Source organism: Phaethon lepturus, unplaced genomic scaffold (assembly GCF_000687285.1).
Source record: "Phaethon lepturus isolate BGI_N335 unplaced genomic scaffold, ASM68728v1 scaffold29392, whole genome shotgun sequence".
Taxonomy (NCBI): domain Eukaryota; kingdom Metazoa; phylum Chordata; class Aves; order Phaethontiformes; family Phaethontidae; genus Phaethon; species Phaethon lepturus.
Window position 1 is genome coordinate 30,494 of NW_010523180.1, and position 15,412 is coordinate 45,905.

General features: G+C 42.0%; 1 protein-coding gene across 1 annotated transcript in view; it reads right to left on the bottom strand.

Moving 5' to 3' along the window:
- UNC80 (unc-80 homolog (C. elegans)) overlaps positions 1–15,412 on the bottom strand; it is a 130,592-nt gene that overhangs the window by 27,154 nt on the left and 88,026 nt on the right. Inside the window, exons 43-51 of the mRNA XM_010282051.1 lie at positions 13,713–13,893; positions 12,542–12,810; positions 9,724–9,858; positions 8,804–8,942; positions 7,027–7,123; positions 6,133–6,303; positions 5,825–5,917; positions 2,849–2,884; positions 2,279–2,497 (exon numbers count right to left, since the gene is read on the bottom strand). Of these exons, the coding sequence (XP_010280353.1) occupies positions 2,279–2,497; positions 2,849–2,884; positions 5,825–5,917; positions 6,133–6,303; positions 7,027–7,123; positions 8,804–8,942; positions 9,724–9,858; positions 12,542–12,810; positions 13,713–13,893 (1,340 nt within the window). The remainder of the gene's footprint in view (positions 1–2,278; positions 2,498–2,848; positions 2,885–5,824; positions 5,918–6,132; positions 6,304–7,026; positions 7,124–8,803; positions 8,943–9,723; positions 9,859–12,541; positions 12,811–13,712; positions 13,894–15,412) is intronic.

Here is a 15,412-nt window from a genome sequence, read left to right on the forward strand (position 1 = left end):
CCATGAAAGACCTTCTCTCTTGAAAAGAATGCACTATTTGCTAGTTACTACTGTGTACTGTGACTCTACTCCATGGAAGTCTTCTCACAGGAAAGTATCTTTCCAGAAAATATACCAATAACACCTTCTGTATATATGAATTATGCTTTTTAAACTCGTCTTTTAAGAGAGGGACATAAAATAGTTTAAGAACAATTAAACACAATTACTCTGGAGTATAAAAACATGTAGAAATGGAGTTCCCACATTACTGTCAAACTGCAAATACTTCTGGGTAGTACACTCGGAGCATTCTTATATTATGTACAAATGTAAGACTAGGATAGTAAAAAGCAAGTCCTTCAGTTTACTGCACTAAATAAAGTTCATTCATCAGACACATGTTCCTCACCCCCATTGAAATCATAAACCCCAACACATCTAACCAAGGACATAATCTGAACTGTGAATCTCACTTTTGTTTCTAACATAAGATTAAAGTTATCTCAGGCTTGTATTGCTAGAAATCATGGAGTCTGTAATACAGCTAAACAGATGTAATGATTCCTGAGGCTTGTGTCCCTTGGAAAAAATGTAAAGGTGACACTGCAAAGTAGCCATGTCCATTAGGTTTTCTGGTTTTTGCAGCCAAGCACTACATAAGAATGACATGTTTCTGTGGAAACAGACATCTCTTGTTTAAAATTTCTCTCTGGATTAGTAAACATTTGCCAGAGGCAGGTAACACCAACAATCAATTCGTATGCAAACACACAAACCAAACAAAAAATACCTCCCTGTTCCCAAAGAAACTAGTGGCATTTGTTAAACAAGACCTAAATTTATGTCAAACACAATTTTATGTTCTACAGAGGCAGCCTGAATCCAAAGATCTCTAACTGTGACAGAATCTGCCAGCTAAGTGGCTTTGCCATTTTTTTCAGAGCATGCATGTAAAAGAGCTTTTTGAGGATTTTCCTTGGTCCAGGGGGCAGGAACAGAGCTCGTTCAGGGCATCGCTAGGATATGTCACTCTTCGTTTACAGGGCATTCCTCAGGAAAAAGGTATAGTGCTCGAACAGAGGAATAATTTGCAGCCAGAATGGCCTCTTGGGGTTCAGGGCATGCAACACAAATTACTGTTAAGGTGGTTCTGATTCACTTTTGAGGCACGTCCCAGACATCTGTATCTTTGCTATCTTCCCTATTTATTTTAACACTCTACTGAGCACCGTTTGGCTTCAGCCATAAAAAAAAAATGGTCTCTTGGTATTTATCTGTTCTGTATTCAAAGAATAATCTTGGAATATTTCTCTCTCTCATAAAATAATCCAGACAGCTGTCTCCCTGTGACCCTCCCTGCCAAGGGATACACTAGGATTGCCTCATATTAATCCCAGTTTTCCTTCCGACTAGCGTCAGTCAGAACAGTGCTAACTGTGGCTAACTCAGAGAGTATCTGGGCTGTGTTCATTTGAGTTTATATTTCCTAAGACAATACTAGGTGAGAAAGGAGTTTCCTCTGAAAATGAATGAAAAACTGACAACAGAATCAGGTCCATTCCCTCTTGGCCCACCACTTTTCTTGTCTTTTACATCTGGACAAACTTCTCAGTAGCAACTTGTGCAATTTTGTGTTTACCATGAACCGCAAACACAGAGAAAAGAATCAGGTCCAAAGTGCTTTGAAGGCCCTGCCCCTCAACTTCTTCTAGGTCAGCACCACATGAAAACAGTTTGCAGTGAGCATCCAACCAACCAGCTGGGCTCAGTGCTGCACCTTAATAAAAGACTTGTGCAGCTGCTGTACCACACGCTGAGGTGGTGGTCCCGTAAATGCCTCCTGCCCTACTGCACTTATGCAATATAGTGCAGTGGTTGCTCTCCCCTTCTTGCTTGTTAGCAGCTGGTTCTGATGCACAGTGTCACAGGAGAGGATAAAGGTCCGTATTCAGCCAGCTAGGCAGTTTCCCCATCCCTCGCCCTGCAGAGACAGCCTTATCTGCTCTGCTCCTCACTACAACTTATTCTGATGTATCAAATGGGCTTCCGCAGACATGTTACATCCACTGGAGATGGGGTCTGAATGAGATCAGAAGAGAGCATATGAAACCTTCCTTACACACAGGCAGCATCAGGTACAATCTAAGGAACACCCGAAACAGGCTCTGCATGTTTCAAACAGCAACATGCAACTATACTACCAAAGTGATTCGGTCTGCTATTATGAAACATTAAGACCTAAAGGAAAGGAATGCCCCTGAAATGAACAAGTAAAACCAGAATGCCTGTGGAATACCTCATGTGGGACTTCACATCCAGTAGCTCCAGAGAAGTCACTCGGGGCTCACCAGCCAGATTCTGCAAAATCTTCAGCCGTGGACCACAGTGCTTGTAAAACTCCGTGCAGATATTCAGCAATGACTCCCGTGGTCTCCTGAACTCCTCTCTGGCAATTCGTTCATCCAGCTCCTCTCGGGGAAGACCCTGGCCCTCCTCCAGTAAGTGAAGGTTCTCCCTGGAGGATATAAAATGAGGAAAAGAAGGAAGTGTTATATGCAGTGGAAGAGCACAGGTAGATTATAACAACTCCTCCAGCTTGTTTTTGCAACAGATGCTGTCCTCTGCAATTGAAAAAGAAAAAAAAAGATGGTTGCATCTGCAATAAAAAAATAAAGTTGGGGGTGATTATCACCTGCGAAGTGTTGTTAAGAATAGGAATAATTTCTATATGAACTATCCTTTCCTACCCTCTCCTGAAAAAAGGCTGCCTGTCACAGCAACAGTGAGCGGGACCCAGTGAACCTGGAAACTGCTGGGGAACAGTTCATCACATGTCAGGGAAGACTGGATGAAGATTTTACTGTACCTGATAAAGTGTAGTTTGGCTCCCTGTTCTGGGTACCTGGGAAAACAGAAACAGTGCAGTTGTAAACAGCAACTTAGTAATGCATAAACTGTGCCTTTCTGAAGGAAGGTGACACTGTTCTAGCCCAGGGGTATACTCGCCACGGGCAGGATGGTATCTTGTATCACTGGAACAACGGCTACATGGAGTTAGTGACATATTGAATGGCCTTTACCTCCCAACTGGCAGCAAACAACAGACTGCTATAGTTATCGCCTTTGTTATGAAAGGAAAAATTCAGGCTTAAAAACCACAGGTGCCTTTCAACCAATTTCTCTTCCTGATTTTCACCCCAGTGCTCAGTCTGTTTCATGAAGCTGGAGCTCACCTAGTAGAAAGAATACCTCAGAGCATTTTTTTTGTTTTATTGTCATTTTCCCATGCCACTTCTTGTTGAGAAAGCATTAACAAACCCTGCACCACTTGGCTAACACGTCCAAGGCTGGAACAGTGATCATTCTACCGTCATGAGACTCCTGCTCTTGCTAGCAGGTGTCTGTTGCAATGATAACAGAAGAAACAAGGGCAGGAAACCTGGAGCAGTGCCAAAATATTTTAGATCAGAGATTGAACGCTTGATAGTCAGAAAGATCTAGAAACATAAACCAAGATGTTTAAGTCACACAGCATCAGGAGTCTCTGCATTGCCTGTCAGCAGATACATATTAACTGCTCTCCAAAATCAGAAGGCAAATAATAAAGCACTACTTTCCATTACACCTTATTTTCCTTAGACTATGCAATCTTGCAATGGAAGTAAGTAGCATATAACCACTTCAGACTTGAGCATGAAGGGGTTTATCTGCTTCTCAGATCTGGGATTGAAAGTCAGAGCTGCATTTCATCCATGCCTGAATCGGTCTTAAAGAATAACAGACTGATTCCAGAAGTAACCAAGATGTGTGCGCTACCCATCTATAAATTGACATAATAGTCCTTTGATGATCCATGTCGAGACTGATTTCTCTCTCTGTTCAATACAAAAGAAGACAGGGAATAACTTGGAAAGCATGTCTTGCCAGGAGGACGTTCCTGACTTACAGTCCTATACAGCTCATGGTATTGTACTAGACACTGGCTCTGCATAGACTTACTATCAGCTGTTACAGACAAAACAGAAATCCATAGGCAATAGTTGGCTCTGGAAGAACAGCTACTCCAGCTTTTGCTAAGGAAGAATTCCCTTTCCCGGTCAGCACAAACATTCAGATTTTAAGCACAGGAAGGCATAGCCTGGCCAGGAGAAAGCAGGGCTGCCCCCAAGAGTAATCAGTACGGCCAAGAAAACCTTCATAATCCCAAATGCTTGTGTGTGGATTCTGTAACAAGATTTCTTATGCCTTTGCTCTATAACTGAGTAAATTGTCCAGTGGCCTTGTCTAATTTGCAGCAGCCTAACTGGTATGGCCAATATGTCCAAGGAGCAGTATTACAGTCTGCTGGCGCCATCTCCTTCCTTATTCCCTTCTTCTGTGTGAAGTGTTTTTGGGTTTTGTTTTGTTGGTTTTTGGTGGTTTTTTTTTTTTTTTTTTGTTTTTTTTTTTTTGAGGAGGAGGACAAAAATATTCCCAGTCATTCTTCCCTCTCTCTCAAATTCTCTGCCACCCACTCCTTTGCTATCTGTAACTGCAAAAAAAACTCAGATCAATGTGAAGGTAAAGGTGATAGAAAGAGACAGTAGGAAAAGGGAAAAGGGAAAAGGGAAAAGGGAAAAGGGAAAAGGGAAAAGGGAAAAGGGAAAAGGGAAAAGGGAAAAGGGAAAAGGGAAAAGGGAAAAGGGAAAAGGGAAAAGGGAAAAGGGAAAAGGGAAAAGGGAAAAGGGAAAAGGGAAAAGGGAAAAGGGAAAAGGGAAAAGGGAAAAGGGAAAAGGGAAAAGGGAAAAGGGAAAAGGGAAAAGGGAAAAGGGAAAAGGGAAAAGGGAAAAGGGAAAAGGGAAAAGGGAAAAGGGAAAAGGGAAAAGGGAAAAGGGAAAAGGGAAAAGGGAAAAGGGAAAAGGGAAAAGGGAAAAGGGAAAAGGGAAAAGGGAAAAGGGAAAAGGGAAAAGGGAAAAGGGAAAAGGGAAAAGGGAAAAGGGAAAAGGGAAAAGGGAAAAGGGAAAAGGGAAAAGGGAAAAGGGAAAAGGGAAAAGGGAAAAGGGAAAAGGGAAAAGGGAAAAGGGAAAAGGGAAAAGGGAAAAGGGAAAAGGGAAAAGGGAAAAGGGAAAAGGGAAAAGGGAAAAGGGAAAAGGGAAAAGGGAAAAGGGAAAAGGGAAAAGGGAAAAGGGAAAAGGGAAAAGGGAAAAGGGAAAAGGGAAAAGGGAAAAGGGAAAAGGGAAAAGGGAAAAGGGAAAAGGGAAAAGGGAAAAGGGAAAAGGGAAAAGGGAAAAGGGAAAAGGGAAAAGGGAAAAGGGAAAAGGGAAAAGGGAAAAGGGAAAAGGGAAAAGGGAAAAGGGAAAAGGGAAAAGGGAAAAGGGAAAAGGGAAAAGGGAAAAGGGAAAAGGGAAAAGGGAAAAGGGAAAAGGGAAAAGGGAAAAGGGAAAAGGGAAAAGGGAAAAGGGAAGAAAAGAAAACTAGGGGAGGTGCCAGTTTCTGAGTCTCAACTGACATGCAGTTAGAGCTCGTACTGCTGTTCAGTCTCTCAGAACACATCCAAAAGGATCCAACGCTTCTGCTATCCAGATGTGCTCTGCCCAGTGGTCACTTTGACAGTGTACTTGGAAGAAAGCAAAGCAGAGAACTGAGGGACGTAGGTGCTTTGTCAGTATACTTCTAGAGCGTGAAAAGGGAAACAAAGAAAAAGACATTTAGGATAGATGCCCTCCATTTTGATATCCTGGTCTTCCATTTAGTCACATGGTTTAAACTAGAAATTCTAATCTTGAGGATTTTGGTTACTGTCAGAAATACAGTCCTGGGCTGTTCAGAAAAATGAGAAAGAAAGCAAGCCGCACTGACTTACCTGGTGTTCACACCTGCTGACATGGTGTGGTTTGCTGTTGTGGTCCCTTTATGGCCTTGGTCACATCGACTCATCTGTGGGGCTGTCATAGGCCTGGCAAAGGGAAGGTGAATAGCACACTAAAGACTAAATGTAACAAGTGCACTGAAATGCAGCTTGTGATCTGGTGAAATTTGGCACTAATTTTACAGTGTCTAAAATGCAACCATTATTCAGGCTAAGTTGTGTATCATGACCCCCCTGTGCATTCCCTCTCCCCAAAACTGATAACCAAACACAGGCTCAGGCCTTTGAGTCATGTGGGTTACCTAGTGAGAACTTCTACACTGTACAAGAGTGCCTGCAAAGAGGTGGCAAGGGCAGCCATAGCAGCAATCTCCTCACGAGCTGCTGTCACAGTCTCCACTTGAGAGGTTTGTCGCTTCAGCTTCTGCAAGTAACAGGGAACCAGCGCTTCCAAGACCATCAGCATCTGGAGGCTGGGAAAATAACCAGTACTTGGTCAGTTTTATTTTGTCAATCCTGAAACTCACATCAGGCCTAAGTTTCTACCTGAAGACCCATGGATCTCTTGCTGGCCTTGTGATTTCATTGCTTCTCACTAGATAAGCAGTCCTGGGCCAAAGAAACTCTTGGATAAGGGATACCAGGGGAAAAATTGGCTGATGCATGAAACAATAACAACTAAAACAATAATTACAAAATAATAAATAAAACCCCAGACTTCTGGGTGTCTTCTGAATGTCATGCATTTGCAGACATTCATCTTTGCTTCCAAAGACTCCTTTCTTCTCTGGTTCCCTCTTGGAAACTAACTTTTTTTGCTTTACCAGTTTACCTCCCCTCTCTCTGTATCTTCCTGTTCTTTCCAGCTGCCTGTTTCTTGCCCCTCAGTTCCCTCTCCACTATCTCTGACAACAGAAACCTGCATGACACAGTGTGATCCCCACCTGGAAATACAGGTTACGTGTTGCTGCTCAAACTGCCATCCAGCTTAGTGTTGCAGCTGGTGGCTGGCAGGATTTGGAGCCGGTGCCCTAGGAAAGGTATCAACAGGCAGAGGCTTGGCCTCACAGAGAAGCCCCATGCTTGGAATGCATTTCTATATCCTCTGCCTCCATTTGTCTGCCTTGCTTTCACATGCCATATGCAGCTTTTATGCCTTTTCTGAATCTGCACAAACCACAAAAACAGATTAGCACCTTCTGAATGATTCAGGAGCATAGGCCACCACTGTCACACACAGCTTGATAGCTTCACTGATTGAAAAGGTCAAGTCTTCATTCCCGTAGCAGAAGTCTGAGGGAGTAAAGCAGTATGAGAAGACTATCACACAAACATATTGAACATGAAAGGAGCTAGCACTCTCCTTCTTTTTCCCCTTTTCAGTTGCTTGCTTCTCATGTTAACAATCCCCTATAGGCGCTTGACTTTTGACAAAAATCTGTCTATGAAAAGGAAATATATGCTGCACTCCCACCTGCATCCTGATGTCTAAGACCTCAGTAGGTAAGAAACAGTTCTCAGTAGGTCACATCACTGCTGAGGATCAGGCCTACAGCTGCTACTGGAGTCCCGTTTCAAACATCACCCATCACAAGCAAAATCTTAAGCTTATACATGACAAGAACACATGTGACCTTAATGACAATTTTTCTGCTCGCTCTGCTTTTTCCTAGATGTTTCCACTACACTAAAAATGATGCTGATACACCATTGATGGCAGAAGATAGTTTTACTTATAAAAAAAAAAATCAAGCCCCTTCTATACTGGTAGCCACAGGGGTGGCAGCACAAAAATGAGTCTGGTTTGCTAGTGATTTGAGAAAAAGTTTTCAAAAGCGTTTAAGTCCCATACTACAAATATTACCTTGGGGATAATTAGTGTCAGGCACCAAGAAACTGAAGTATCAAAAGAGTAATATTTGTTATACAGCTGTAGCCCCATTTTCAGAAGTGACTTTCGTATACAGGAGCCCAAGTCAAAGTTAAGGTCCCAAAGTGTGTACACCACTTCGAACAATGGAACTTGGAAGTCAGATGTTTTAGACAATTCTGACCTTCATAGAGAAAATACCAGGCATACAACATACTTATCTACAGTCTCATCAACAACACACACTTGGGAATCTTCAGAGATGCCTTTGAATAACCCTCCACAGAAAACTCAAAGCTTTTATATAAATGTTTACTACAATCCACAAAGAGGAAGAAATACAATACAAAATGATACAGAAAAGGAAGGTAACTTGTGATATAATTATGGAGTATCATAAAATTCCAGTATACAACAAAGCTTTAAGTCTAAAGCTAGACAGACTTCACAGTTCATCAATATCAGTATCATTTAAGGGAAGCACAAATTTGGAAAAGTAAGTTGAAGATCCATATAAAAATCAGCAAAAAATACTTCACTGCAAAACACAAAGCAGATAAATTCTTAAATGCTGCATTGCATGGATAACTATCAAGAGACACGGTGTCCTGGATACATCATACCATCATATATATTCTGCTTTGTGACACATCAGCTCCCCGCCTCAACCTCAGCACTGCTGAATGTCTGAATGGCATCCATCATTTACTAGTCACAGTCTGCCCACGGGAGAGGATGCTTTTGCTTCCTGCCCACATGGAGCAGAGGAGAGGATGACACTGATCTTTGTCAGCATGATGCAGTTTATTAGGCATTTTTATTCTTCATTGACTCTTGATAAAATTCAAAATGCCAGGGGCTAGTCTCAGACTAGCAGGCTCAATGCAGAAAAGTAGCAATAAAACAAAACACAAAACAAAACTCCCTTCCTGCAGAAAAATAGGATGGTGATAAAGCCAACCTTAAAAGTCTCATGAAGCATAAGAAACAGATATGACTGCATTCTGAGAGAAGGGCCCTGAACAAATCATGCTTCATCAAATGCACGTTGAATCAATAAACAACAAGCTAGAATTACTGAATAAAGGGTGCTTTGCTATTACCTAATGACTTGAGAGGTTTTTCTGCTTTCACCAGCTCTAAGATGTCCAAAATGTCTGGAGTATCTCCCTCTAAAGACTGCAGCAGGTCAAAGAGGCACTGAGCTGACACTCCTTTGCTGGTTCCATTGTTTGTAGCATCCTGTTTCAACAAAACACAGTCGTGACTTTCTGAGGGCCTGTGTGCATTCCAGGAATCTTTATCTGGAGGTGTGGGCAACTTTTTTTTTTTTTTTTTTTTTTTAAAAAAAACACAAATGGGCCCCCATCCAGTTCAAAACCTTACTGCTACCAAACAATAAGCCTTGCCTGACTCAACAGATTGATGCTACAGTGGAAGCATGATCTGAAAACTGCACACAGCTTTACCTCACAGAAACAGCAGATCTTTGCTGTCCTGTGAAGGAGAAAGCTGTGTGTGCTTACAGCATGACTGCAGTTATATTTGGCAGTCCCACTTCAAATTAAAATTCCATTAACTTGTTTTAACTCACTAAAATGTTAAAAGTCATTAGCAAATATTTCAAAATGTGGTTAATCCAGTCTTACAGTTCACATGTACTAAAACTTGGCATTAAGCTTCTAGTTCCTATTGCTGAATTCTAAGAAAAGATTTGCATTTAAAGAGTTACAAATCATTATTGTCCTTTTACAACCTATATATGCACAGAAACTTAAAGTGAAACTGCATTTCCTAGCCTGGATACCAGTGGCCCATCAGCATCCTGCTCAATCAACTGATGAACAGAAGCATGCAGAAATAAGTTCGGGAACTAGTTCTCTGCAGCACCAAGTGCAGTAGGCACGTGTTCAGCAAGAGCTGTGCTGCTGCTCCAGCCGATTTCTCTTTGTGATCACTGATGGGAGGCTGGCTGCATACACGGGCTTCTCCACGCTGAGACTAGGGAATGGCTGTTACTCACAGGGAACTCCAGGAGAGGGGCCACGCTTGCAAACAGCTGCAGAACAAAGGGCTTGCGATGCAGAACGTAGAACTGGCGGCACGCAAACTCAATCGCTTGGCGCAACTGTGGGTTGCTTTCATAGTCAGCGTATACCTGAGCAAATGAAAAAGGACATGGAAGCACTACTCCAGAGAAAGGCCTCTTCATCTCCTAACCCAAGACTGAATCAACTACAGCCTTGTCATTCCTGATATGTTTGCCTAACATTTTTAAAGATTGAGACTCACTCACCCTCCTTTGCAATGCATTTCAGGGACAAACTATCCTTAGAAAAAAGGTTTGCTTGTCAATCTTGAACCTCCTTTGTCACGGCTTCCATCCATTATTTTTTGTCCTATATATCAAAGGTAGATTCCTCCCCTCTCCTTCCTAAAAAGCATGTGACTTGTTTAAAGCCAGTTAGTGCTTTATTCCTCAACCTCCATCTTTTTCAGTTAATCAAATCCTGGCTCTTTTAGTCCTTTCTTACATGACATGTTTTCTAGATGTATGTCCCTGTACCAGTCTGCAATCTCATCAGCTAATTGATGGTTTTGGTGCAGTGCCCACAGCTGGACACAAGTCAGGAGTGCTGCTAAGTGGAGCAGAATTATTCCATGTTTCTTTCACAAGATAGAAATCTGTACAGTCACCCCAGAATGACATTTGAGAGCTTTTCTTTTACTTTTTTTATCCTTCAGAAGAAAGACACTGTTGATTCATGTTTAGCTTCTGATCTGTAACAACTCCAATATTCTGTTCTGTAGCAGTGCTACTGAATCAGCTACTTTCCCTTCCATATTTATATGGATGATTATTAATAAGTAACAACCTACCCTTGTCCAACCTGATCAACATAATCTGGTTGTGGTGGGTTTTTTTTTTTTCCTTTTTTCAGACCGTATCTCCAGTTTGTCAAGATAATTGGAACTCCCAGCCTGTCCTCCCAACACACTGACAGTTCCACCCACTTTTAAGATATTTTAAGGTTTTTAGAGTGGCATTTACCATGTAGCCAATGTGTAGCCAAAGGTGTGGCATTTGTTTCTCAGTTATGTAAACAGTATAAATTGCTAGGAACAATGTCACTACGCTTCCTTCTTCTGTTCCTTTCAATTGCCTGTATGCATTTCTCTGCTGGTACAAGTCTGTGGGAGGTTTGGGGTTGGGGTGGGCAGGATTTTCTGTGCCATTTGCTGGCAACAGGTAATGGTGAGATTTTACGGTAGTGCAAAATTCGTGTTACAGCACAGGGCTCTTGAAGGTTTCTAAAAAAGTACTAGTGTGTGAGACCTCTGCAGAGATGTGTTTGCTCTTCTGTGGCCAAGTAGGCTGAAGAGATGAAGATGTCTTTAGAACAATCAGAAGCCTCTAGCATGCTTATGAGGACAGTCAATCACCGTGGCTCGTTACACTTGCAGTATCTCATTTACTTGAGAAGGGAAAATAATTAACTGTATATGCATTTCGCCAAGGAAAGTGGAAAAAACCTGCAGCAAAAAGAGCCCTGTGGAGGGTATGTGCATGTATCCGTCAGGAATTAAGCTATTTATGGCTAGTTCAAGACCAGAAGCAGTAGAAAAATTTGTTTGTGGTGATCACAAACAAACCAGCTGATCTTGGGTGCCTGGAACAGAAGTGTGAGGGTCTGCAAAAACAAACAAGCTCAGCAACACTTGGGTTTTCGTTTGGAATTGCTTTTTTGCCTCCCATGAGTGGTATTTTATTACTTCAGTAGTTGGCAATCATCGGCAAGTGTGTGTGTGAGGAAGAGTTAGAAAACGAATTTCTCTCAGTATGAAAAGTGAAAATGAAGGGAGAGTCCTTCACAGGACTGAATGGTTACTGTCAAGTACTTCAAATTAAGTTATTTTATTTCAAAATGTCTTCTTTCTAATGAATAAACCCATGCACTGCAGACCTGGATCCAATATATACTTACCTAACTGTGTAAGGCATGATATTAGAGTTTCCAACTACTGAAGTGCTTGTTTAGATAGCTAAATTAATCACTAGTCCTAATTATTGTGCTCTGTTATCTATGTTAAAATGAACATACATAGGGATGTCGTGGTCATTGCTTCTTTTACAGAAACAATAGTTTTTTTCTGTATTTGCATTATAATACTAAATCTCTAGATACTTTCTTCAACCCCTGCAGAAATAATCTTTCTGTCTGTAAAAGAACTATTTTTTTTTTATTTTCAGTATCTGATTTTTCCCAAATGTCAACAGGAAAAAAGGCATACTTGTACAGCTCGAAGTAAAGAGAAACTCCATGTCTAATACTTGCAATATTTGTCATCACTCACGTGAAAATACAAGATACAGTTTTTCATAAACACTTAGTCTTATTTTCTGTTGCTATTCAAATTGCAGATATACAATTATCATACTTAAAGAATTGAATATAACTTAGTTGCAATCAGCAAGCAGAAAATCCAGATATTTCAACTATTCCCCAAATTTCAGCCATCCCTGGAGGAAAAACACTGAGGGAGACCAAAGGTCCAAAAGTTTTCCAGAAATTTCACATTTCTGTGTGGAAGTACATTGTAAGGGAGACAGACATTCATTTGTTTAATATCAAGAAAGCAAGCAAATGTAGTCATTTATGCAAGAAGAAAAAGGAATGTAGTGTCAGGAATAACCCTGATCTGTTGTTCGTCTTCTTGGGGCCCCACAAATTTGTGGCCTCACCAGGACTCAGCAGTTTAAAGTTTCCCCATTAATAGTCAGTTCTATAACAAAGCGCTCGCTCTGCAGTCTTCCCTCATTGTTCATGGAAATGGCTCACCTGCAACATGCTGGGGAGGACCCACTGGTACCCGCTGAGGGAGAAGAGGTGGTTAAAGTGCACAGCTGTGTTGATGACCGTGGCAGCATACTGCCTCAACAAGGCACTGTCCTCAGGGTGCAGGATCAGGGCACCATTGAAGACGTTCAAGAACAGCATGATCTCATCCCCCCAGGGGAACTCGCTGGGCATGCCAAGGAACATCTCCTCCAGCAGCTTAATCCACAAACTTTTCTGAAGAGTGTCCAGACCAAAGAGCTCCTTCCCAGCTGTGGGGGAGAAAGGCAACAGCAATCAACTCTGTCCACCACAGCCAGCCTCACAACATTGCCAGAGTCCAAAGGCCTCTCCAAAGAACCATCCCACAACACCGACCATCATTCTGCCTTTTTAAAATGATTTCACCCACCCTGTACTTCTGGAAGTGCCCACAGGGCTTGAGCAAACCTTGACTGAAAGCACCACACATGAAGATGAAGAATGATGAGTATCACACGGCTCATTAAATCTGCTCCCCACTGGTTGGAAATTCTCCTCTTAAAAAGTGAAAACAGATCTGAGCTTGTACATGCATCATCTGCCCCACACAATCTGAATGGTTGTGAGGATTTACACTGAAATTTATCCTTCGGGTGTCCCACACATTACAGGACATTGATGCAGAGGTACAGTAACACTTCTGAAAGCCAGTGCCTTTAGTCAGGCTGGAAACCCTATTTGACTTTCAGAGCAAAACTTCTAAAATGAGGGCTGTTTACATATCCCTGCTGCGGAATTTGCCCAATATTCATTAGAAGTCCATTGCCTCCTCAAAGTGGATGGCAAAGGACTCTGAGCAATCCTTTTTAGGTGTAGTTATGCTACTGGGTACAGTATTCCAACTGTAGTTTCATGCATAATTTTAATACATAAATATAACTTATTCTCATTGGGGTCCAAAGAAAGTAACTTTGTCTGGAGACCTCTAATAGCAAAGTCCTTTCTGCTGTTGGGCATCCAACAGCTACGTATCATTTTCCTTAGGAAGAGATTTACCAGCTTTCAGTAATGCTACAAGTCTGTATGTTTCTAAGGCAAATGAAGCCTGCACGTTTCCAAGGCAAACGAAGTGCCTCACAGAAACCTTCTGGGCCCTGTACAACCACCAGAGAAAGCTATCAAAAGGCCACACCTTGGGGATCACTGAAGAGTGAGAACTCAGCATCAATGGCACTTCGGGGAAATGAAGGCAAGCGGAGGAGGTCCTCCTGGAGCATAGATACATGGGACTGCTTGTGGGCAGTAGGGATTTTCTGTGTCAGTGATATGAGGAACAATACCCGCCCCACCTCTTCCAGCTTGCGGGTGAACACCTGAGAGAAAAAGAGACAAGGATCAGAATCAGCCTGATCAAAAAGTTCTTTACAACATGTATGCACTTTTCCAGGTTAGGTTCCGTGGCTTTCTCTGATGGGAGGGATACTCCACTCATGGCCCAGAGGAAGCTGCCAAAATTCACAAGGCTAGTGCTGCAGCCTTTTGCTGGAATTTGTGTGACCACTGTCCTTCAGCCTAGCTCAGCAAAGATGGATCATGTTTGTAAAAGAGGTTTTAAGAAAACTTTCTATTTCAGTCTTACAGAAGACCCTGAGCAGTTGTCAAACACTCTGCAACTGTGCCATGCAGTCATTTGTAGATTAATGGTCACTTGTAATTAATTGGCACTTGCCAGTGTGAGCCCCAAGCTGGTCAGAGGCAAAGCAACAACAAACTGAAAGCCATACAGTTGCAGTTGCTCTCTCCAAGGTCTTAGACCACAGTCAGCATGAGGTTGGAATGGTTATTTACCTTCTGGGTTGAGGCTGGCTCACGTCTGGCCATAGAAAGGGTATGTATAATTGCAAAAGAAAAGTAGTCAATAAAACAAAGCAGACCAGATTCTGAGTTACTGAAAACAAGCAAAGTCTTGCTGACTTCAGATTATCGCTTCTGGTTTACACCAACTGGGAAACCAAGTTTCATTCTACCAGTCTCCTTTGAACTTCTGACTGATAGGACTAGTCAGGCTAGCTATTCTATTTTGACGCTAAAAGAAACCATAAGGCAGAGTGATGCTCAGTAGTAGAAGCAACTGTCTTTTAGCTACTGGGATGAAGCCAAAACTTGAAGCGTGTGGCTTAACATGTGACAAAGCTCAGCTTCCCACATCCTGCAGTTGCTGTGACCTTGCTCTGAAGTGCACTCAGCTTAGAATTGGGTGCTTAATCAATCAAGAGTAAAGAAAGTACTTTTCCATGGTTTGCTGCTCTGTGGGTAGACTCTACAGAGCTGTTTCCTTTGCTGAAACTGGATGTTGCCCAGCAACTTCTAGCATGACCACAGAGAGGCTGGTGGATGCTTGATTTAAGTTTTACCTTAGAAATATTTTGGCCTCTAAGTACTCTAAATAGAAAAACGTGGAGTGTAAAATAACGCCCTGACAAAACTGGGCAGGCTATTTTAATCTTTTGGGTAATGTGGGGTATATATCAAACTCATTTATTTGATAAGTGGGACACATCTCCTAGAATCACAGAGAGAATAATTTCTGCCAGAGAAGCAACCAAAATGATCCCAAGTAATTCCGTATTTTATGGACTTTCTACTGACGGATGGAGCAGATGAAACATTTCCCTATTCTGTAACTGCACATGTATGAGAGCGCATTAATTATATTCTCCATTATTTTAGCTGCTAGTCCCTCTTAAGCAGCTTTACAGCTGCTTTTTATAACCTTTCCTGATGATATTTTCCTGTCGCTGCACTCACATTGCCAGGAGCACAACTACAGTAGCTGCTTTTTGGCTAGAACAATACAATTGTTAATACCAAACTCATACAGTTTAACCAAAT